General features: G+C 34.1%; 1 protein-coding gene across 9 annotated transcripts in view; it reads left to right on the top strand.

Annotated features, from left to right (window-relative positions):
* Positions 1-25,242, top strand: part of LRRIQ1 (leucine rich repeats and IQ motif containing 1) — a 323,563-nt gene that overhangs the window by 78,192 nt on the left and 220,129 nt on the right. For all 9 annotated transcript variants that reach the window (XR_007947886.1, XM_051963292.1, XM_051963295.1 and 6 more), the window contains 2 exons: positions 7,880-7,953; positions 12,261-12,354. Coding sequence is in view for 8 of the 9 variants with exons in the window: in XM_051963292.1 (XP_051819252.1) it covers positions 7,880-7,953; positions 12,261-12,354 (168 nt within the window). In the remaining variant the exon portion in view is untranslated. The remainder of the gene's footprint in view (positions 1-7,879; positions 7,954-12,260; positions 12,355-25,242) is intronic.

A 25,242-nucleotide genomic window follows, 5' to 3' on the forward strand; every position in this document is an offset into this window, starting at 1 on the left:
AATAAGTGGAAATAGTACTAAGAAGAAAAAGATGGAAAGAGTTGATGTTCTAATCCAAATGTATGTGGAAATTCATGCTAGTGGTTTTGAGGGAATTCTCAAGTTATATAAAAGTATGATATTAAAAAACTGGGAAAGTTATTGGTAATTTTATATATAAACACAAATATGATGTGCCCATGTGTGTGTATATAAACATTTATATACGTGTGTGTGTGTGTGTGTGTGTGTGTATAAAACTATATGGAGTATCAAAAAAATCTTTTGGACAGAATCATTGACATTACTGGTATAGGGAACTCCCATTCAGGAAACTCCTTCTACCAATACAAATCAGTCAGATTCACAAATTATAGTCTGCGTAGGACCATTTCTAGTAATATTACTACTATATTAAAAAGGTGATTAAGAAATTGTAATCTGTAAATGAGGATCATTTACCCCCCAAAGTTGTTGTGAGAATATGTTTATAAAATATGTTTATAAAGTATGTTGCAAGCCTTAAAGCACTCTTTAAATGCTAGCTATTACTATTACTTTTTTGTTTGGTTTTAAAGTTTTATTCTATCCCTTGTTTAATTTCAAAGTCATTAAAAAAAAAAGCTAAGAAAAACCAATTGACAGAGAAACTGTGTCTGACAGTGTATGCTTCATTGTATATACATATCTTCTCGTGCCTCCAAAGAAAAAAGATAGGTGAATTTCTTTATCTGCTCTTTGGGATCACAATTAGTTACTTTAGTTATATATCATTTGACTTTATTGCATTGTTCTTTTCATTTGTGCAGTCAGTCAATATACATTTATCAAGAACTGGGCACTGTGCTAAGGGTTGAGAATGCCCCCCCCCAAAAAAAAGACAACTTTTGGTGACCCTTCAGGATTTTCTTGGCAAAGATAATGGCGTGCTTTGTCATTTCCTGTTCCAGATCATTTTATAGATGGGGAAACTGAGGCAAATAGGATGAAATAACTTGTCCAGGACTTGTGAAATGCTGCAAAAGTCTGAGGCCATATTGAACTTAGGAAGATGAGTCTTACTGACTGCAGGCCCAGCACCCCACTGGGCCTGCCACCTGTTGGACCTGCTCTTTAGCAGAATTCCTTTTGCAGCTGAGTGGAGGATGAAGTGGAGTTGAGACTTGAAGCTGGTGGCTATTGTGAGAGTCCTGACAGGATAAAGTAAGGAAGGGCACCAGGGTGGTAGCAGTGTAAGGGAGAGAAGAGGTCATTTTAGGAAGATGTTACAAAGATTAAATCATCAGACTGTGATAACAAATGGGATACAGGAACTGAGAGATTAAGAGGAGTTGAGAATTATATCTCATTTGGGAGTCGGGAAACTAGGAGGAAAATGATGTCTTTGATAATAGAAAATTTTGAAGGCAAGCGAGATTTGGGGTGGGATATATCATTGTGTATATTCCATTTCTACTTCAACTTATTTCACTCACACGTATTATATGATGTAATGTCTTCCAATAATTCTCTGAATTCCTCATTTTGTCATTTCTTACAAGACAGAATTTTATTCCTTTATTTTCATTTGCAGCAATTTGTTTATCTAGTTCCTACTTGATGATTATTGATTTCATTAAAAAAACCCACAAAAGTACTCCTATTAATATTTTTACATTATGGGACCTGCAAGTGCATGAATATCCTTGATGAAAATATAAGTCAATATGTTTATAAATGATGTTTAATATCAAGCCATATTTTTTTATGTATGAAATCTACAGAAAAATACAGAAAATATGGAGTCTCAGTATTACTATTGTTTGTCAATTATAGAAAAGCATTTGTCTTTGTAAGGAAAATTCTATCTTAAATGCTTTTCTCTAATGAGGCATCATACAATATATTTTGATAAATGCAATCACAGAAAAACTTTAGATTATTATAGGATTATCAATATTGAACAGGGCACAAAGGAGACATTTCTGTGCTAAGTTAGCCACATTTTTTGTAGAGAAGGACCTTCAAAGAGCCCTAGGGAAAGATTCCTGACAGGTGGTAATGTCCTACAGGTGACCTTGTGCTGGTTTGATCAAGTCCCAGAGTGCTACAGAGATTCCTAAATGACATCTACAATTATCCAAGAACTTATACCCCTGACAGTCCACAAAAGGAAAAACAAACAAAAGCAAGAATACATATGGCCCAGAATAAGATAAGCAATATTAACAACCCATTAAATATCCCAATAAGAGTTCTACAAATATAGTTCAGAAATTCATATAAGTAGTATTCCTTTTCTTTCAAGAATTCATATTTTCTGTACTTCATAGTCCACCATGTATGTATGTATGTCTATATGTATATATAGACATACATACATACATACATATACACACATACAATTTTATGTATACGTGAGATATTTTGGCAGTATTATATCCCATTTCAATATCTTCTACAAAGGTAATTTATTCATTTATTTAAATCCTAGTTTACATTGACCATGCCCAAAATTCATCATCATCTTTATTTTTGTATAAAGTAATAGATGGTGTATAAATCAAGTTTTATTGCTTCAAAAAGTTTTTGATCTAAGATAATACAGATACAAAGTAAAATAACAGATTAAAGGGATAGATCAAAAAATATATATTAACCTTCTCACTATTATCCAATCTGGAGATTCAGAGTGAGACGCTTGTGAATCTATTGAGGGAAAAACCATATCATTGTGCAGAAATAAGAGAACACCCTCTTTTTTTTCCTTCCCCAACTCCCAAGATCTAAGAGGCATATTGTTGTTGAAGGAAAGAAATAAAGAATATCTACAAAATAAGACTAAGAGAAATTCAATACCTTTTAGTAATAACGTAAATACTTAAAACACATTTTGTTATGCCTTTATGTTTGTTACTTTAATTCCAATGGCTAGTCACATAATTAGATTCAAAAGATTTTGAAAAGGTAATCATAAGTAGGTTTAGAAGGTTCTTTAGGTTTTGTTTTAGTTGTTTGTTTTGGAGAGAATATCTTGGGGAGTAATATTTGATTTGCTTATTTTAGTTGAGAGTCTAATCTATGGAATTATCCTATTTTAAGCACTTTAATATAACATTCCCATCTGAATATTCACATATTTTTTTCTCCTCATTCATAATGAAATGTCTGTTGGTCTGAAATTTACAGTTATATTTTTGAGCTCTTTTTTATACCACTTATTTTCATAAATCTTTCAAAATAGTAATTAAAAATAGCATAATGTATTATTTGATATGTACATATGTGATATGTATTAAGTGATACTGTACAATCTTAAATTATATATAAATTGTCATGAAGAAAAATTTGAAGATAATGGTAATCTTGATAGTTTAATTAAGCTTAATAATTAGTTTATGTTAAAGAATTTTCTTTATCATGAACTTGAATTAAATAAAGCCATAAAATAAGTATTATTTATTTTCTCAAAAGTTTTAATTTGCCATTTCCTTCTCGTGGATTAAGGCTAACAGGTTAGATAATTTACCCAGGATCACACAGCTAGTGAGTGTCTGTCTGAGGCTGGATTTAATTTCAAGTCTTCCTTACTTTAGATTTTATCCACTGAGCTACTTAAGAGGTTTCCTTTTTCACAGTACTTACCATGTCCCAGACCCTGTGCTAAGAGTTTTAAATTTATTTACTTTATTTGATCCTTACAACACATCTGGGAAGTAGGTGCTCTTTTTATCCCCATTTTAGAGATGAAGAAATTGAAGCAAACAGAGGTTTGGTGACTTGCCCAGCATCACATAGTAAGTGTCTGAGGCTAGATTTGAACTTCCATGACTAGCATTCTATCCATTATATCATCTAGCTGTCCTATTTTTTTCTACAATTGTTTAAAGATATCTATATGGGCAACTGCACAATGTGGTTTTTGCCTTCTGCCTTCATTTGAATTTCATCTTCATGTAACACATGACTCTACTATAAAGTGACTGTAATATATGATGCTACTATAATATGAACCAAGACTGAAAATCTATGTAGAAACTATATTATGGAAGGTCTTAAAATCCAAGATAGGATTAATATTTTATCCTGGAAGCAATAGGGTAACTATTGGAAATTTTTGAATAGGCAGTATCATGAATGGTCAGATCTCTGTTTAAGATATATGTGAGAAGATAGAATGAAGAGGATAAAAAGATATATATGAGAAGATAGAATGAAGAGAATAAAAACAATTTTTTTAAATTAGGATTTTCATTTTTGTTGTTATATCTAAAATTGACTAAGAAACATAAAAATTTCCATAAACAAAGAAGTATAAAATATTAATATGTCAAATATGAATAAAATTATATAAAACTATAGATTTCTATAGTTTTATATAGCAGAGTAGAATATGGATATTATGTCAAATATGAATGTAGCATAAATGAAATCTTGAGCTTCTATTACATGTAGCTTTTATTTTAAAGTCTATAACACATTAAACAGATTAATTCCAAAGCTGTCTTGCTTATAACTTACTGTATTTTCAAAGGCTGTTCTAATGAAGGGTCAGTTCAGAATGTTTTACCGAGTTGGATAGGCTTTTGCCATGGGTTTGATGATAGCTGTGTCTCTAACTTAGTGAAATCATAATCTTTGAAATATTGATGTTCATACTATAGCTCATTTTTGCAAAGGTTATTGCTGTAACCTTCTCAAAACAATCTTTAGCTATCCCTGTAAGATAGCTTTTGGAGTTAGTGGATGAACTAGGAACAGAATGAAACTTTTTTTTACCTGAATGGAAATTAACACAAAGAATTATTTATCAAAGGTCATATCGGTAGGATACTGACACTTTGGGTTATTCTTTTTGGCAGTTTTAATATTTATTTTTGTTTAGAATACTTATAATTTTTAGGTCAGTAATGCATTTTTTCCTTTGCAGTGACTTTTGAATTCTTATTTGCATTAAAGGAAGAAAGCAATATTCATCCTGATTTTTTGCATCCAATAAAATGAATATAAATTAAAACATTTAGTACACATTGTTTGAAAGATTTGTTTCATCTTTACTACTGTTTTTAGTTTTCTTTAGAATATGTGACTGTTTCCAGTTTGATTCATCTGTTTTTTTAATTGGAATACTCTTTGGCTTTATAAGGCATTTTACTTGCAGTGAAATTCTAAGTAAGAGCAGAAAGGGTAGTTTTTACCCATTTATTTCTGTACATATCTTTTGCCTTTTTGTCTTCTTTGAAATTTATATCTTTTTATGCCCTGGGCTAGTGTGACAAGGTCAAATGGTATTAGGTTTTCGCTAATGTCCTTTGTCTTTCTGGTTTGAATTTTCTTTAAAAAAAAATTAACACAGAATGTCAGTAAAAGTAAAAGTTATAGAATTGAAAGCGCCCTCTGTTAGGTTTCTAGTTTGCCAATGAGCAATTATAAATGCTGGTGAATTTCCAGTAAAAAAAAAACTAAATTAAACTAAGTCTCTAGATTTAAAAAAGTTAGCTATTTAAACAAAGTGAACTGTTTACTAAAATAAATTGTTCAGTTTCTTTTATGTTTTATGGTTTTTGCAATAGGCATTTCCAGTGATTTCAGATTTAAAACTTTTCTTTTAATATCCACATTATATTATCATATAGCTATTGTTTGAAAAATAGGGATATTTGGGAACAATAGTGAAAATGAATGCAAAAGACATATCTTAATGACTAATATTAGTATTTCAAAGCTTTTGAAAATAACAGAACTTGAATTAGAAATTTAAAAAATACTGAAGAGACAAAAGAGGAAACTTTTCATCATCATAATATTATTTGATTTGTGTTATAAACCTGAAAAGATAGGGATTCTTAAATTGCAATTAATTACCTAGAGTATGACATCTCTGTACTTGAATTTAGGGATGTCAAGTTTACCTTAAGTACATTAAATTGTAAAACAGCTTAGTGTTGAGAAGTTGTTCTGCAGGGACAGAATGTAGTAGTTATAAAGAAAAATGGAGAACTTTCAAAATATGCTCCTAATTAATCAGTATATACACAATTAAAGGAGAATTACAAAGACTGATTTAAACTTTGCTGCTTCCTCTAAGTACCTCCTTTGTGTTATTTTTTTTTTTTCAGAGGTGGCTTCTAAAGTACTTGTAACTTGTATCTTATTCATTTATGAATAGTAATACTGCTCTTGAAGTAGAGTAGCCCACATTTAGAGTGATCTTCAGCCTGTCTCACTGTTTAGTCTGTTTTTATCCATAATATCTTCTGTCTCTTTGGTAATGCAGAACAGGAGAGTATTCTACCACAGTCAAGGTCAATACAAGGGTTAGCATTGTGCTAAACCATGTGTAGGCTCCTGGTGATCATGCTGCTCTGTGGGCTTCTGACCTTAAAATAATACAACTTGGGGGAAAAAAAGGAAAAGGAAGAAATGAGAGAAAGTTGATCAAGTGATGAGAAATAGGTGTGTGTGGGGAAATGGAGTGTTAAAAATAAGCCCTTTAAAAGGTGAAGTAAACTGATTAATGTGATTCAATTCTCAACAGAAGGTTCTATTTCAGGAAAAGCTAAAGATGGAACTTTCAAAAATACACAAGGGAGATTTAATCATAAACCTTTGTGAATGAACAAGTGAGGAAAAATAGTATGGGCAAAGGCATTAATCTCTTACTCACAAGGCCAAGCTAAACTTATCTATCTTAATTTGATTCTTAGGTTGCTGAAATGAAGTATTATATATTAAAGTCTAAGTGCATATAATTCTTAGAAATTAATTGTCTCAATTAGTTTGAAGTTGATTTTTTCCAACAGAATTATTCTAGCTTTCACTCATTTGATTAATTTAAAACACCAGTTCTAACTTTGTGCTAAAATACAATTGTCTACTGGTAATATCAAAAGAAATTATGGAAGGAATGTTTATTTTTGTTTTTTGTATCCTTAGTGCTTTGTATCTTCCATTTAGTAGTCAATTAAAAAATTTATTTGTAGTAAATAAATAAGAAGTCATTGATTATGTGTATTTGGGTAGCTATGCAATTAGGGATAGGAACTAGACTTGTAATTATACTGGAACAGAGAACTCCCTTTCGAGAAAATTCCTCTATCAGTCATTGCAGACCTCTTCTCTGCAATTTATTGTCTTGAAGAATTGCTCAGAGATCTGAGAGGCTTGGTGCCTTGCACAAAGTCACACAACCAGTGTATATTAGAGGCAGGAGTTAAAACTGGGAGCTACTAACTATATAGACAACACTGTTCACTATATAATATTAACTATATGATTAGCAGATAAGAATTACCTTTACAAAAAGCATTGTCTAACTTTATACTCATTGTTTTTAAAAATATTTAAGAAACAGATTAAGGTAATGAAAATGTCTATTTTTGGTATAAGTGTACTAATATTTTAGCACATCCCTGATCTCATTGATCTGGGTAGCACTTTTATCAACACCAATCACAAATATCTACCATTTTCTTATTTTGTGCAGTTATTGGCCAGGTCCCTTTGTAAGGCCTTTTCAAAGGAGAAAATGGGGACCTTTGTCTTTGGAATCCTCTTGTTATCAATGGGGTCAATTAAATTCTCATGATTCACTTTTTGTGTAGCATTAGAATCCAAGATTTTTTTTCCCCCTTAAATTCTCTGGTATCTTCTACCTTTTTCAAATACTCTGAACATCAAGCTCTTTCCAATAAGTTACAGAACTTATTGATTCACTTTGTCAGAGGAGTTTCCTTCTTGACAGTTCTCTAAACTAATTACAGACAAAACCAAAAACTAATAACAGACCAAACCCCTCCTTCTAAACTCCCCACCATTATCATTTCCAAATATTAATATTGTTATATTACAATTTTAATTACAAATTTATTATTATTAACTATTAATTACATTAATGTTTATTCTAAACTTTTGTTTTCAGTTTGATTGAAATTGTGCCACTCTTTCAATTTGTTTCTTTGGAAAAAGTGGATGTCAGCAACAATTGCCTTTCAGGTGAGTTTGGAAGAATAGATGAGAAAATAGAAAACCTAAAATGTTTTTAAGACTTGTAGTTGGGTTCAATAGCATAATATGGGGAAGGAATGATTAGACAGCAACCTGTGTGAGTAACACCTGGGGTATCAGTTTGAGTCAGTAGAATGATAGGAAAGACATAAAAGCTAATGCAGTCTTAAGTTGCATTAAGAAAGTTGTATTATCCTGAAGAGTGGAGCTGAGGGAAAGTTCCACTGTATTCTGCTATACTCAGACCAGATCATTGTTGAATTCATAACTGAAGTAAGTGCCATGTTTTAGGAAGGATATTATCTGAATATCATAATGACAGTATGAATTGAAGCATGTCCAGAAGAGTACAACAGGATAATAAGAATTGGATCCCATATGAAGATTATTGATTGGGACTTCAATCATGAAGATTGCTTGAAGACAAGAGATCTGCTTACTTAGAACAAGTGAAAACTTAAAGAGGATTCATAATGGTTGTCCTCAAGAATTTGAAGGATTGTCATGGGGAAGCAATGTTTGATTTGTTTTGTTTGGTTCCAGAATACAGAAACAGTAAAAATAGGGGGAATCTATAGAGTCTACTTTCATTCATGATGGTGTAATTTTTGGTCCCTAATTATTAGAATTATATAAAAATAGAATGGGATGCTCTTAGAGGTGTTATAGACCTATCACTGGAAGTCCTCATTTAGACACCAGAAGAGACTTCTTTGGAATCATAGATTCCTTAATTTTCTTTGAAACTTAGCTCAGGAGTTTAGCTTCTTTAGGAAGCCTTTCCTGATTTTTTAGATGTTAGTGCTTTGTCATCAATATTTACTTGTGCTTATTTGCCTACATAAATATTACATCCCATAATATGGAAGGAAGGTAGGAACAATCAAAGTAGTAGGGACAATATTGCCTTTGGGGCAGTTTAGGGGTTCAGTGGATAGAGTGCTGGGTTTGTAGTCAGGAAGTCCTAACTTCAAATTTGGCCTCAGACAGCTTAGTAGCTTTGTATTCTTGGGCAAGTCACTGGACTATTTGCCATTTCCTCTCCTATAAAATGAGGATAATAATAGTAACTACCTCACATGGTTATTGTAGGGATCAAATAAGATCATTTGAAAGCATTTAGCACAAAATGAAGTGAACAGAACCAAGAAAATATTATATACAGCAGCAACAAGAAGATTATATGATGATCAACTGTGATGGACTTAGTTCTTTTCAACAATGGGGTGATTCAGGCAAATTCAATAGATTGGGATGGAGAGAGCCAACTGCATCCAGAGAGAACTACAGGGACTGAATGTGTATAACAGCATAGTATTTTCGCCTTTTTTGTTTTTGTTTGCTTGCTTTTTTATTTTTTTCCTTTAGATAGATAGATGGATAGAGATAAATATAGATATAAAGATATAAAACCTTTTATTATTTTTCCCTTTTGATCTGATTTTTCTTGTGCTGCATGATAAATATGGAAATGTTTAGAAGAATTGCACATGTTTAACCTATATTGAATTGCTTGCTGTCTAGAGGAGGGGATGGGAAGAAAGTAGGGAGAAAATTTTGGAACACAAGGTTTTGCAAGATTGAATGTTGACAACTATCTTTGCATGTATTTTGAAATTAAAAAGCTATTATTTTTTTTTTAAAGTGCTTAGCACAGAGTCTAGAACATAGTAAGCACTGTTTTAGTTGTTATTTGTATCCCCAATGTCTAACATAGTGATCATACATTGGAGGAATTCTCATTCATTTTAATTGTTGAACAGATTGTTGTTTATATATGAGCTGGTCTAGAAGACCTCTTAGTTCCCTTAGAGTGGAATTTCTATAATTTTGTGACTTTGGTTCTATTTCTTTTTTGTCTTACTGAAATAACAACAATGAAATGAACATTTTCTCAATTTTGCATGGTTCTACACATTATTTCCATGTCTCTCTAAAAGAATAAGAAAAAATTTACAATCATCAGAACTTTGTGCAACTTTTTTCTTCATCATGTATTGTCAAGGATGACACTTTCATTTGATAAGAATTTTGGTTTCTACTTCAATGAAAAATGAAGTCATCAAATTTGTTATCTCTATTTGTTCTGTAAGTAGATCTAAGTTGTACTAAAGCTCTGCTTTGTACATAGTACAGTGTGGTCTAATTGTGATTATAAATCATCTTCAAAATGAAGCATGTAGTTGAATAAAAACATGTAACTCTGAAAAAGCATACCTATATTAGGCCTTATAAAAAGCATTTTAATCAGATCACATGAGAATAGACACATTTCCCAAGTTAAATCTTAATTTAATTACGAATGAAATTAATTTTTAAATGCTTTTATTAAGGTAAAAATCTTTCAAATAATTCCAAAGACAATACTAATTTTAAATTGTTATTGCTAACTCTTTATTCAACATAGATTTTCTTTAAACTAACTTTTTTTTTTTTTTTTTCCCCTGAGGCAGTTGGGGTTAAGTGACCTGCCCAGAATCACACAGCTAGGAAGTGTTAAGTGTCTGAGTCCAGATTTGAACTCAGGTCTTCCTGACTTTGAAGTGCCCAGATGAGAGAAAATACAGGACAGCCAAAATAATGAAAATTTAAGAGCATTAATGCTAGCTAGTAACTGAACCCCACTAGAACAGGAGAGTCAGTATCAAGCGATTTCAGAGACACATATTTATAAAAAGAGACATAAAAGTTCCCTAATACATTTGTCATATTAAAGGAATTTCATCCTAGACAGGAGGCTAAAGTTATTACACTAAGGGTGCCATTCCCAGACAGGCAATAACACAGTATTTCTTTATCAAGTTGTCAGGGTCTTAGGTTTTTAGGGCAGCACATCTAGGGGCCTAACCATCTACATGTTACAAGAAGTAACAAACTTCTTACTACAGAGTTTTCAAGATTATATTTCTCACAGGCCAGAGGGGTGTCCTTCAACTTCAGGGCTGGTGCTCTATCCACTGTGCCATCTAGCTGCCCCTAAACCAACTTTTTAAAAACTGCTTAAAGGGTTCCTAAATTAACACTAGCCTTATTATTATTATTATGGTTGTTGTTGTTGTCAAGTCAGAAAGGATTAAGCAACTTGCCCAGCATAACATAACTAGTGTCTGAGTAATATGTGAACTCAGGTTCTCTTGACTTCAGGACCAATATTCTATCCAGTGTGCCACCTAAGCTGCCCCCAACATTTTCTCTTTTTAGCCTCTAAATGAAATTCTAGGTACTTATGTCATAAATCATAAGAATGTTCTTTAGTGGAATGTATGTTGAACTCAAGTCAACTCAAGAGTCAGAACGGGGTTTTTGAACCCTGGCTTTGACACTTACTGGCTATGGAGGGGTTTAAACTGTTTGAATTTCAATATTCTCATATACAAAATATAGGTAATAATACTTGCCCTTCATTCTCAAAGAAGACATAACATCATAGAGTTGATAGTAGGAGCTGCCCCACTGAGGACCAGGCAACACAGTCCTCCCTGCCTCCTTTCCTCCCCCCTTCTTCCTTCCTTCATTCATTCCTTCCTTCTTTTCTTCCTTTCTACCTCCTTTTTTTCCTTTTTCCCTTCCTCTCTCCCTCCTTCAAGCCTAAATCATTGTGGCTCTCATGAATGGCCAACTAAAACGTCCCAGACCTAGGCCACTAGGTTTTTGTTTTGGTCCTGATTGCGTAAGAGTGAATGTAAATAGCAATCTTTGATATTTGGGCCAGAAACCCTGAAGCTCTTCCCCTTCCAGGTTGATTAATTTTTTGGGGGTAAAAAAGACATTCTTTGTCTCACTTCTCTCTTAACTTGCCTTTATTTTTGAATGAGTGTTGTGTCAGTCAAATTGACACTTGTTAAGAACAAGGTCTCTCACTGCTTGCAGTCCTGATCTATATCCTGCTACCGGACCCAAATAGTCTGGAGGAGAAAGTGAGGCAGGTGACCATGCACACCCCTCCCTCACTTTAGTCCAGTTCACTTGCATGTTACCTAATCACCTCCCTGATGATTATAATGGTCCTCTTTGAGAAGGAAAAAAACAACAACAACAACAGTAATATTTCCACTATTTATTATTACACTAAGGAAAGCAATTTGTAAAATTTAGCTATACAGTATTCCATTTATGTTATTACATGGCTTTATAGTTATTTCACTAATAATTTTTTTGTTAAAGTATTGAATTGTTTTAAAGAAGAATAGCTTACATTTACATTAATATTCCTTAAAATCTGAGGAAAAATAAGATAATTCTTGGCTTTGTTATGATCATTTTTTTAGTATACTAACTTACATAATTTTATGTAGATCTTACAGGTGTAGCCAAGTGGTTTGATGCATGTTTTAATCTATGTGACTTGTCACTTATTGGAAATCCCCTTCTCCAAGAAAGAAATTGGAGGTAAGAAACACATTCCTTTACAATGTTCATTCCATATTTTTAAAATTAAATTTTATTTTTTAATTGTCAAGCTTTTTTTTTCTTTGTTTTCCTCCTGTGGGTGGTGAAGAAAGATAAAATCTTTGTAACAAATAAGCATAGTCATACAAAACAAATGTCCATATTAGCTGTGTCAAAAAATGTGACTTGTTTCCATATATTCCTTGATCACTTTATGTCAAGAGATATAGGTAGCATTCTTTTCTTCATAATTGATGGAAACCCCTTTATTTTCCAATTTGCTACTACAAAAAGACCTGCTATAAATATTTTGTTTTGTCTATTTAGGACCTTTTCTTCTTTTTTTTGATCTTTTTCAGAACTAGGCATAGAACTGAACCAAAAAATACACACAGTGTGGCTAACTTTTGCAGCAGATTTCCAAATTGCTTTCTGAACTAGATGCTATTTCATTGCTTTATCAACATTATTAGTGTAACAGTTTTCTTTTTGTCCCTTTGACATTTGTCATTTTTTGACAACTTTGCCAATCTGAAGGGTATGAAGTGGAACTTCAGAGTTGCTTTAACTTGCATTTTCTCCACCTAGTGATTTAAGGGTTTTTTTTTTTTTTTTTTTTTTTTTTTTTTTAATATAATCATAGAAGGCTTAGTTTTTTTTTTTTTTTCCCCCTTCACCATTTATTTATCAGTTGGCAAATGGGTGTTATTCACATGAATTTGAATCCATTCCTTACATATTTTGGAAGTAAGACTATTATCTGAGAAACTTACCACAAAGACTTTTTCCCCCCAGTTAACTGTTTTCTATCTAATCTTAGCTACATTGGATTTTTTTTTTATGAAAAAAGCTTTTAATTATGTATAATGAAAGCCACTCATTTTATCTTTTCTGATCTTTCTCTTTCTCCCTTTCTTAGTCATGAACCATTTCCTATATATTGATCTCCAGTGTAATTTCTTCCTTATTCCTTATCTGTTTGTATAACCTTTTATATCTACATCATATATCCATTTGAAGCTTATCTTAGTATATTGTGTTAGATGATGGCATAAACCTAATTTCTGGAAGAATGGTGCTTAGTTTTTCTAGCAGCTTTTGTTACACAGAATAAGCTCTTACCCCAGTGGTGGGGTTTGGGGGTTTATCAAACACTAGGCTGTTGGTTAATTTGCTTTAGTGTGTTGTATAGCAAATCTGTTGACATTGATAGAATCTCAATTTTTTAACCAGTACCAAATAGGTTTTGATGATTAATGTTCTGTAGTGTAGTTTGAGCACATTTCTTTCATTATTTCCCTTTTTGTTACAACTTGTGAATTTTTGTCATTATTTTTTTTCTTGTTCTTTAAAGTAATTCTTTAACAGGGGTCCTTAAACTTTTTAAAATAGGGGGCCAATTCACTGTCCCTCAGGCTGTTGGAGGGCTGGACTATAGTAAAAACAAAAACTTTGTTTTGTGGGCCTTTAAATAAAGAAACTTCATAGCCCTGAGTGAGGGGGATAAACGTCTTCAGCTGCTGCATCTGGTCTGCAGGCCATAGTTTGAGGATCCCTGCTTTAGTAGTTTTGTTAGGATTGTACTATATAACACATACATTAATTAAGTTATGCTTTCATTTTTATATCATTTGCTAAGCCCATATAAAGAATTAATATTTCTCCAATTATTTAGGTCTATTTTTATTGCTATACTTAATATTTTGCAATTTTATTCATATAGTATGTCTACACAGCTTTTTTTTGTTTTCTTAACCTTTGATTTCATTCCTATAGTGAAGTTTTCTCTAACTGTACAGATTAATATCACCCGTACAATTTATAGTCTTAAAGAGTTGTTTGAGGCACCAAGTTAAGCAGTTTACTCGGAGTTTTACAGCTAGTATATTTAAAAAGCAGAATTTGAGACCAGATTCTCTTAACTTTGGGAGGGAAGCTCTCTCCACTACTTTCCTCTTCTAAGTATCTGAATTACTCTATTTGAAGTAGTGGTTATGCTCTGAATCAAATGACAGGATAAAATTTGTGTTAATCGTATTTTAGATATGAGGAGCTTTTCACTTAATATGCTTGACTTGTGCATTTTTAAGTTTCCTAGAATGCTAATTAGAAGAGTTCTATGAAATCTCTTCCTACAGATAAGAAAATTAAGCAGTATGGCACTAAGTGACTTGTATAAGATCAAACAACAAGTTAAAAGCAGGTTAGCACCTTAATATGCCTTCCATTCTGATTTTCAAGTGTATGTCATCATTTCTTGGATCATCCAAGAATTGTTGGCTGAGCCAAATGGCTAAGTAGTTGCTCGAAGTTTTTTCCCCACCTCCCCACTTCCTTCTTTTCTCTTTTCCTGCTAAATTAAAGGATTCTGTAACAGCTCCATCTCACACCTGTGTTGTCCTTAATTATTGTATTATCTCACAATTATTCTAGGGTGATGTTTGAAGGTGAAAAATACAATAATCTTGGGACACATATCCAATTCTCTGACAGTTTATTTTTCTCACAGTTTCCCCACAATTACCATTTGCAGTTCTGTGAAGGTAAAAACAGAACAAAAGAAAATAAAAAACCAAAAAGCTATTTATGACCCTTTTTGTCCTTTTTAATAATTTTTAAAAATTATTTTGCACTTTTATTTTATAATTGATTCCCATACCTCTTTGCTGGGGAATAAAGTTCATGTTTTTAGTGGCTTAGTTGGTTTCTATGTTCTTTTGTACTTCTCATTGTGGCAACTATTTTATGTTGATTAAATTTCTCTAAAATGCACAGAATCTAGTTGCTGGAATAAAACTTCAGTGTCTGCCTAGTCTTCCCTGTACCTGATGAAGAAGAACTTCTTTTAAAACCCTCCCATTCTCCACCCCCAAACTGTCATTCAGCCTCTGCTTAAGGACTTCCAAAATGGTCTCTCGTTTTAGCACAGGGGTTCTTAACATTTGTTGTGCCGTGGACCCCCTTTTTCCGTGTAGGGAAATCTATAGAACTCTTCTTGGAATTTCTTCAGATAATCAAAAGAAAAAAGATTTCACTTAGGGATAAGTGAAAATAAAAAATAATTTTATTTCATCTAAGTTCAAAGACTCCTGAAGTCATGAATCCATGACTTTAGATTAAGTGGAAGCAGGGAATGTATTTGAAAGATGTATAAAGGTAAAGGACAAGACTTGGCACCAGACTGGATATGTGCAGTATGCAAATGTCATGGATAACACTGAGGTTATAAGTTAAGGTTGCAGAGAGAATGGTACAGTCTCTTAATAGTAACAGAGAATCTAGGAAGAGGGGAGAGCTAGGGAAGGAAGATAATGAGTTTTGTTTTTAAGATGTGATAAGAATGAGATGGCTTTGGGACATCTCAGTCTGAAATTAGTTGATGATATAATGAATAGAGAGCTTCAAATACTGACTCAGAGACTTTCTAGAAACATTTAGCATCTTTTTACCTATTGTGAGTATGAAAAATGAGAATAATATTTGTAATAAGTGCTTAGTGTAATGCCTGACACAGACTAGGAGTTTATAAATAATTATCCCTTTCCCCTCCCTACAGGGAAACCTAGTTGAGTCAAATAGGTAATTGGTGACCTTCAGTTTAAGATAATCATAAGATATCAGCTTATCTCCATATTTCAAATATTTATGTTTTCATCAACTTTGTTATATCTTCCACCAAAGCAGATTATCATCTTTACTTTGGCCAAATTTTGTTAATTACCTAATGGCCAGCCTTAAGTTGATTCATTCTCTCCAAAGGCTTATTAAAGTGATCCTTTAGCTGGCCAGTGATGACATCTTTGAAGCTTTTCCAGTTCACGAGAAAGTCCTTCCTCTTATTTTTTTCCATATATTTCTTGAAAGCCACACACACAGGCTTTGAGAAGTAGTTTGGACAATGAAAAGAGGGCCATTATCAAGAAAGGAGAAATAAGAGACATGGTCATATGGTTGGAAATTATCTGAATTTCCCCTGAAATTTAAGTAGGCATAAATTTACTGAAAAGAACTCATATCTATCCATGTCTTTTTTCAACTAATTGATATTTATTTCACGTAGTTTCTGTTGAGTAAAACTGGCCTGCTTCTTATTCACTGGACATTACATGAGTCACTATATCTTCCTTGCAAAATGTATTTTTTTTCTCACTTCTACCTCTTAAAATTCCAAAATTTTGTCAAAGTTTAGATGCTATTCTCCAAGCAAGACCTTTCCTGATATCTTCCTGTTTATTAGAGCCTCTCCCTTTGCTGAACTTACTTTATATTATTGTGCAATAGTGAATTCGTGTAGTAGATTGCAAGTTCCTTAAGGGTAGATGTAATGTCCAGGGTTAGCTTTCTGGAGGACCTCAGGATCAGCCCGAGTCCTTGGTCTTAGTGCAGGAGTGAAGGAAGCAGGAGAGCTACCATCAGGCTGGTCAAAGATGGAGTCCAGAGTCTGGAATCTGGAGTCTGGCATCTTCTCTTGTGTCTGTGGTTGAGAGAATCTTCTGTGTCTGAGACTCCTTTAAATACCTCAGTACAATTATATCACTACAGCACATTGAGCATACGCAACCATTACATCACCATATCACATTAACTATATGTTTAGAGAACTATTATCTCACACTAAGTAGGTGCTTAACTATAAATACCCTATTGGCCTTGATTCAAGTATAGCTTTTCAGAGTTTGGCTTACTACAGGTAGGGACTATTTATTTTGACTTTGTATCTCTAATGTGTTGCACAAAGTGAGAACTCAATAGATTTTTATGGTTTGAGTTATTACTAATAATACAACTACTATGATTTAAGGTCTGTTTTGTTTTTAAAACTTTAAAACTGGTCTTCAGACTCTGCAAAGTTGAGAACTCATGTGGTCTGGAGTCTATAAAATGAACAATGTGGAGAGAAGTAGAAGGATATATTTTTCTTTTTGGTTTGGAAAGACAAAGCAGAACACTAAAGTCCAGAGAAGTCATCAAAGAAAATAGGATTAAGTGAAATGGGAAAAGTCACCACTTAGTGAATATGATTATAAGATCTGAACCTATAGAAGGGACTGTTTACTTTTTGTCTTTGACATTTGCTTCCTTGGAGCAAAACATTTACTTGTAAACTAAATATTTCTTCCTCTTCTCCCTATCCTGATTTCCTGAAACCATTCTTTGGTATAAACATACCTGCAAGTTCTTGGTCAGGATAGAAGAAAACTAATGGTGATGGTGGGTGCTCTTGATTCGCCTCGATCTTATTGGGAAAGCTTCTAGCTTATCACCATTACAGATAATGCTTGCTGATGATTTTAGAGATATACTGGTTATTATTTTAAGGAACATTCCCTTTATTCTTATGCTAATAGTTTTATTAGAAATGAGTACTATATTTTTGTCCAAAAGTCCTTTTCAGTACTTATCAAGATAATATGATTTCTGTTGATTTTCTTATTGATGTGGTAAATTATGTTGATGGTTTTCCTAATATTGAACCAGCCTGCCTTCCTAATATAAATCCCACCCAATCGTAGTGTATAATCCTTGTGACATATTGCCTTACTAGGATTTTGTTCAAAATTTTTGCAACAATATTCATTAGGGAAATTGGTTTGCAATTTTCTTTCTCTCTTTTAGCTCCTGGTTTAGATATCATTACCACATTTGTATCATAACAGAAGTTTGATAAGGCTCCTTCTTTGCTCATTTTTTTCACATACTTTATATAATATTGGAATTAAATGTGGCCATGTGGATTTTTTCCTATTAAGATTTTGTTAGTAGATCATTTCAATTTCTTTTTCTAAGATGAGGTTATTTAGGCATTCCATTTCCTGATCTGTTAATCTAGTGATTTATATTTTTATAAATAGTCAATGATTTTGCTCAAATTTTTAGATTTATTGGCATATAATTGGGCAAAATATTTACTAATGATTGCTTTAATTTCTTCATTTAATTTCATTCTTTTCATTTTTGATACTGGATGCTTTATTTTCATATGTCTTTAAAAATCAAATTAACCAATGATTTTATCTATTTTATTGTTTTTATTTTCATAAAACTAGCTCCTATTTTAGCTTAATAGTTTTTTGTTTTTATATTTTTCTTTCAGTCTTATTATTCTTGCCTTTGATTTTCAGGATTTCAAATTTGGTTCTTAGAGATTTTTAATTTGTTCTTTTTCAGGTTTTTTTAGCTGCATACCTAATTCACTGATCTGTTTTTTTTTTTTTTTTCCTATTTTTTTAAATGTATAAATTTAGAGAAATAAATCTTCCCATAATGTAATGTTCTTGTTTGGTTTTCCTGGAGGTCTTTGGATCAGCCTTCTTTTCAATTCAATAATCACCACAAGAATAGAAAGGTGTTAAAGTCCAAAAGTCTTTATTGTTTCCTTCAGCCTAGTGCTCAGCTGGTTTTCTCTTGGCCTTCAGGGGAGACTTGGTTTCAATGGAGAAAATGCAGGAGGCCTGGCCAGCCACCATCTCTCTCCTTGGCTCCCAGAGTTTGAGCTCTGCCTCCAGTCCTTTGTCTTTTCTGGCTCTGACTCTGGCTGAGGCTCCCAACTTATATACTCTCTTATAATTACATTACCATAGCTGTGAATCTTGTAGAACTGTATTAAGTATTAAGTACAGGTACTGAACTAGAGAATTATTAAGCACTATACTAAACTAGATAACCATTGTCTTTATCAATTCCACTGGACTTAACACCTTGTCAGAATCCTTGTTTCAGAGTTCTGGCCCATAACACCTAAGTACTGCTTTGGAATCATTCCATAAATTTTGGTATGTTGTCATTTTCTTTAAGGAAATTGTTTCTATGATTTGTTCTTTTACTCACTTATTCTTTAGGATTAGAATATTTAGTTTCCAAATAATTTTTAATCTATCAATTTTAATTTTTATTGTATTATGATCTAAAGGAATATATTATTTATTCCTGCCTTTTTACATTTGATTTTGAGAGTTTTATGTCCTATTACCTGGTCTATTTTTGTGAAGGTGCTATGTGCTGTTGAGAAAAGATATATGCCTTTCTGTTCCCATTCAGTTTTCTCCAAAGGTATGCCATATCTAATTTTTCTACATTCTATTTACTTCCTTATGTTTTTGCTTATGTTTTGATTGGATTATTGAGTTCTGAGAAGGGCCAGTTGAGGTCCCCCACCAGTATAGTTTTGTCGTCTATTTCTTTCTGTATTCCACTTAACTTTTCCTTTAAGAATTTGGATGTTATACCACTTGTATTTAGGTTTAGTATTGATATTGCTTCATTGTCTATGGTAACTTTTAGCAAGATTAGTTTCCTTCCTTGTCTCTTTTAATTAGATATAATTTGGCTTTTACCTTGTCTGAGATCAGGATTATTGCCCTGCTTTTTTTTTTTTTTTTTTTTAACTTTAGCTGAAGTATTATAGATTCTGCTCTAGCCCTTTAACTTTGATTCTGTGTGTGTGTGTATGTCTCTGCTTCAGGTTTGTTTCTTGTAAATAACATATTGTAGGGTTCTGTTTTATGATTCAGTCTACTATCCACTTCCCTTTTATGGGAGAGTTCATCTCATTGATATTCACAGTTATGATTACTACCTGTGTATTTCTCTCCATCCTAATTCTTCCTCCTGTTTGTCATCTTTCTTTTTTCCCCCTTTCCTCATTCTTTTCCTTCTGTCTACCACCTTGTAATGTCCAGACTAGCTCTCTGGAGGACCTCGGGATCAGTCTGAGTCCTTGGTCTTAATGAAGGAGTGAAGGAGGCAGGAGATGCACCAGAATGGATGGTCAAAGATGAAGTCCAGAGTCGTCTTTGTGTCTGTGTCTAAGAGATTCTCTGTGTCTGTGTCTGAAACAGTCCTCTGTATTTGTGGCTGAGAGACTCATTCCCAGTTCTCCTATTTCTTAAATTCTTCAGTACGATTACATCACTATAACAACTGAGCATATGCAACTATTACATTACCATTAAATATATGTATAGAGAACCATTATCTTGATGAGTTTTAGATTTAGGAACCAAAATGAAATTAGGGTTTCTGGTGGACAGGGAGTTAAATGAAAAGGTCTAGTGGCAGATTCAGGGTTCATTGGAAGGTTTGGCTCCCCTGCAATCCCTTAGAATTCGGCACAAGGGTAGGGAGTTTTGGGGACTCCCTTCTGGCAGCACAGAGGTTCTCCATAAAAGAGTTTACAGATCCAAAAACCTAGATTGATAAAAGGGTTTATTATGGGGATTGGAATCACTGTTAGAAATCCTAACACAGAGGCATAAAGCCTGGTTAGGGAAATAGGTGAGGGTAAAACAAGGATGGCACTGGAAAAAGTATTCCAGTGGACAGAGGCTCCTTGGCGTGCCAAGCATGGAGCTGGCATGTTTGGAACCTCTGCAAAGAGACAGTTTTAGTTTGGCTCTTTTTATAATGAGAGCTTTGGCTACAAGCTGAAGGGGGCTCACAGATGGAGTCCCAAGTTTCAGCTTGACCTAGAATTTGAATAGAATTCAAAGAGTTACAGGACTGAGCTGACCCCACACAGATAACAAAGATGAAACTTTATCCTTTGGGACAGGGTCCCTTATTGAGGCAGAGTTGAAGATTTTCTCCTTTAAGGATTTTCAGAGTTTCAGGGTCCCCTCTTCATTCTCACACTGAGTAGGTACTTAACTATAAGCATCCTGCTGCCCTTGATTCAAGTATACCTTTTTAGAGTTCTGGCCCTCAACATCTCCTGCTTTCTTTTGTTTTAGAATACAGGTGGTCAGGTGATCATGCCCTCCCTGACTTCTCAGGAAGGGAGGTGAGAACATCACTGAGAAATGGGGAGTCAAACCAGATATTGTTAGCAGGTTTCCTCTGGGCTGAAAGGTCTTACTTGAAACAGGTATGCATAAATCCATTAGCATGGGAAGTATTACACAAGCACATACCGTGTTTCCCCGATAATAAGACACTGTCTTATTATTTTTTTGGACAGAAAAACACCAGAGGGCTTATTTTCAGGGGAGGGCTTATTTTAATGCACATTGACAGCAATTTTAATAAACAGGTAAATGTGAACAAAAAAAAGTACCTTCATTCAATAACAATCATGTCATCTTCTTCAACAACATCATCATAAGTATCCATACCCTGAATTCCATCCTGGATGTTTTGCGCCTCTATTTCCTTCAGAAGAAGTGGACCCAATCTGTCATGTCCAGAAATATAGCTTATGTTGTCCAGGTAACCTGCTCGTAGTGCCTTGGCGACACAGCTGTCAGTAATTTTATCCCATGACTTCTTCACCCAAGTCATGACTTCTTGCAGACAGGGCTTCACAAAGTTTCCACGCTGATTTCTTTCCATTCTGTTTTCAATGTAGTCATTGACTTCCATGCGCAAATGGTCCTTAAATGGCTTGTTTATTGCAATATCAAGGGTCTGGAGATAGGCAGTCATTCCTGCAGGAATCATTACTTGATCTATTCTTCTCTCTGCAAGGAAGTTCTTCATTTCTTTAGCACGGTGAGTGCTGGCTGAGTTCTTCTTTTATCCTCCATCATGCCCCTTTTATCCTCCATCATGCCCCCTCACTCCCGCTTATATACAGGGTTTTTATGTTGTCCTGCCTCAGCTCTCCTCCGCGGCACTGCTCTCAATGGCGCCAGCAAGCAAATCACTGGGGAAGAACAGGATGACGCGCTCACTGCTGCAGCTCTGATTGGATGCAGCTCGGAGCGTGGCGTGCGTTTCACCTGGTGGGGGGGGGGAGAGGATGGTGCATACAGAGGGTACCGTAATGTAGCGTGTAGCGCAGGGGATCACCTTCAGTAGCAATCTCAATAGGACTTATTTTGGGGGGAGTGCTTATTTTAGAGGAATCTTACACAGTAAGGGGAGGGCTTATTTTTGGGATAGGTCTTATTATCGGGGAAACACGGTAGTAATAACACAGGCTAGTAGTGATATAACAAACAACACAAATCAATATGAGGAATTATACATGTCCATAAGTCCTAGAAGGAGGGTATATAAATAACAATCACACATATACCTCCTTCAGCAACCAAGAAATAATCCAAAACCAATCTATTGTCCATTACTTCATGTGTCAAGGAATCCAATGATTCCTGCAAGTTTTAAAGTCCTGCAACAGTCTTATCATGTGTCAGGGAATCCAGATTGCTGCTGGATTTAAAGTCCTGCAACAGTCTCATCAACAATTTTTATGTTCATGAGTCAATTGTCATAACTGCCATGCTCTTTCAGTGCTGCGCATAATCAGCAATGGAACCACCTGATATTTCTTGGATCTTTTCCTTCATTTCAAGGATCTTCTCCATCTCTCTCCGATGGACAAGGTGAATACAGCTCATTGGCACCCATTTGATTCCTTCTCCATTTGTAGAGATACAATCAAACCCTCTTTTACCTCCTTCCCCCCCAAGCAGTAACCTATGTGGTCCCTTCTATTCACCACTTTCTGCATCTCTCCACATTACCTGGCAATTATTTAAAGATAGTGGAGCTGCTCACACTGGACACCGCCCTTCTGGTGGGTTATAAAACCTGTCCAATGCAGCCAATGCATCTTTATGAAAAAAATCAAAAAATTAATACTATATAAAGTTCTCTAGGGTTACCTGTGGCTCTCCCTTTCTTTTGCTTTTGCTTAATGTCTCTGTTTTTCCTCTCTACTATTACCTATCCTTGAAGATTAAAGGGCACATGCCAGAGGTAGGTAAAATCTTATACTATGCACAAAAGTGTGCAACATGTGTTGCAGATCCATTATCTGTTTTTATTGTTTGTGGCACACTCATGATTGCAAAAGCTTGTATAAGGAATTCAGATTGTCTCTTTTGCTGCTGGTATTGCAAAAGTAAATCCTGAAATGGTGTCTACTACAACATGGATAAAAAACAGATGACCAAAAGATTTATAATTGATCACATCCATTTGCCAAATTTCATTGGGTCTCAAAATACAAGGGTTTTTCCCTGGAAGAAGCATAGGAGCATGGAAAGGAAGGCAAGCTATACAGGCTTTTACTATGCTCCTAGCTTCCTCTTTTGTTTTTCTAAATTGCAGACATAAAGCTTGAGCAGCCTGATGATATTTAGAATAAGATTCTTGGGCTGCCTGAAATAAAGGAGTATTGGCTAACATGCTTAGAAGGCGATCTGCCTTTGAATTTCCATAAAAAAATAGGACCTGGAAGTCCACTATGAGAGTGGACATGCAAGAATAAATCTTACTTGGATGCTTTCTCACTTGCTCTTGAAGTTCCTTAAAGAGCTGATACATATTAGAAGCTACAAATTTTATTTGGGCTGTGGCAATTCTTTGTACCACACCTACTGAATAGACTGAATCAAATATTATATTTACATCTCCTGGATAATAAGAGCTAGCAAATTGTATACAATTTATTCTGCTCAGTAGATTGAAAAAGAGTTCTGACTACTCTCTTTATAGTTAAGTCATGAGAGTATACAGCACAAATGTTATGTTTGGATGCATTTGTAAAGAGAGTTGATCCTTTAAGAGGAATCTTAGAAATTTTTTCTTCAAAAATCCATTGCCAATTATGTAATAGATGGTTATCTTTAATGGAGACCCGTGTGTAAAATTTGACCAATAAAATTTGCCACTCTGGGATTGTTTCATAGCATACATTAATTTGTGCATTGCTATAAAAGGTGTATATCTTGGCAGGTCTTATCCCAGATAATTGTACCACTTGGCCTTTAATAAAATTCTAGCCACAAGCACTGGGTAAGGAGTGAGGCTTTGGTCTGGTTGTGCTGGGAGGTTCACCGACTCTGTCACACTGTCTCCTTGGTGAAGGACTGCTGTGCGTGCTTCTTTTGTAGCAAAAACTGATACATCTAAAGGTTTTTGAGTAACTCTTTCAACCACATTGGATAAAGCCAGTTCAACTTTTCTCAAAGCTTCTTGAGTTTGGTAAGTAAGCTGCCATGGTGAGTTTAAAGCAGTGTCTCCCCTTAAAATGTTATATAATGGTTATAACTGATAGGTTGTTAAGTCTAACACAGGAAGCATCCATTGGCTATATCCTATCAATTTCTGAAAGTCATTTAAGGTGTTTAACTTCTCTGTTCTTAAAGAAAGTTTTTGTACTGTAAGTACCTTAGGATATACTTCATATCCTAAATATTGAAAAGGAGTGTACCTTTGAATTTTTTCTATAGCTATACGCAATTTATAGTTCTTTGGCATTTCTATGGTGTTTTGTAAACAGGCTTCTAACATTTGCTCCTCAGGTGCACAGCCCAAGATATCATCCATGTAATGTAACAACATAACTTTTGGAAGTGCTTTTCTTACTGGAATTAGAGCAGCAGCCACATACATTTGACACATAGTAGGGCTATTTTTCATTTCCTGTAGTAATACTGTCCATTTATATCCTTTATAAGGCTCAGCTAAGTTAACATTGGGAACTGAAAAGGCAAATCTTTTCTATTCTCCTTATCTAGAGAGACAGAATAGAAACAATCTTTAATGTCTATAATACAAAGAGACCATTCTCTAGGCAATTGAGTAGAAATTGGAAGTCCAGGCTCAAGAGTTCCCATAGTTTCCATCTGTTCATTTACTTTTCTTAAATCAGTCAACATCCTTCATTTTCCAGATTTCTTTCTTACAACAAATACAGGGGAATTCCAAGGACTTAAAGAAGGCTGTAAGTGTCCTTGGTCAAGTTGCTCTTGCATTATATCTACTAAGGCCTGAATTTTATCTTTTGTTAAGGGCCACTGTTCTACCTACACTGGCTTATCAGTTTTCCACTGAATAGAAACAGGTGAGAGTGCAGGCAGGCCTTCAACAGCAGCCCTACCTAAAAAGCCGAAGTACTCAATTGTAATCCTAACTGCTGTAAAATGTCTCTTCCCTACAAAT

The sequence above is a fragment of the Antechinus flavipes genome, chromosome 5, assembly GCF_016432865.1.
Source record: "Antechinus flavipes isolate AdamAnt ecotype Samford, QLD, Australia chromosome 5, AdamAnt_v2, whole genome shotgun sequence".
In the NCBI taxonomy this organism is placed as follows: domain Eukaryota; kingdom Metazoa; phylum Chordata; class Mammalia; order Dasyuromorphia; family Dasyuridae; genus Antechinus; species Antechinus flavipes.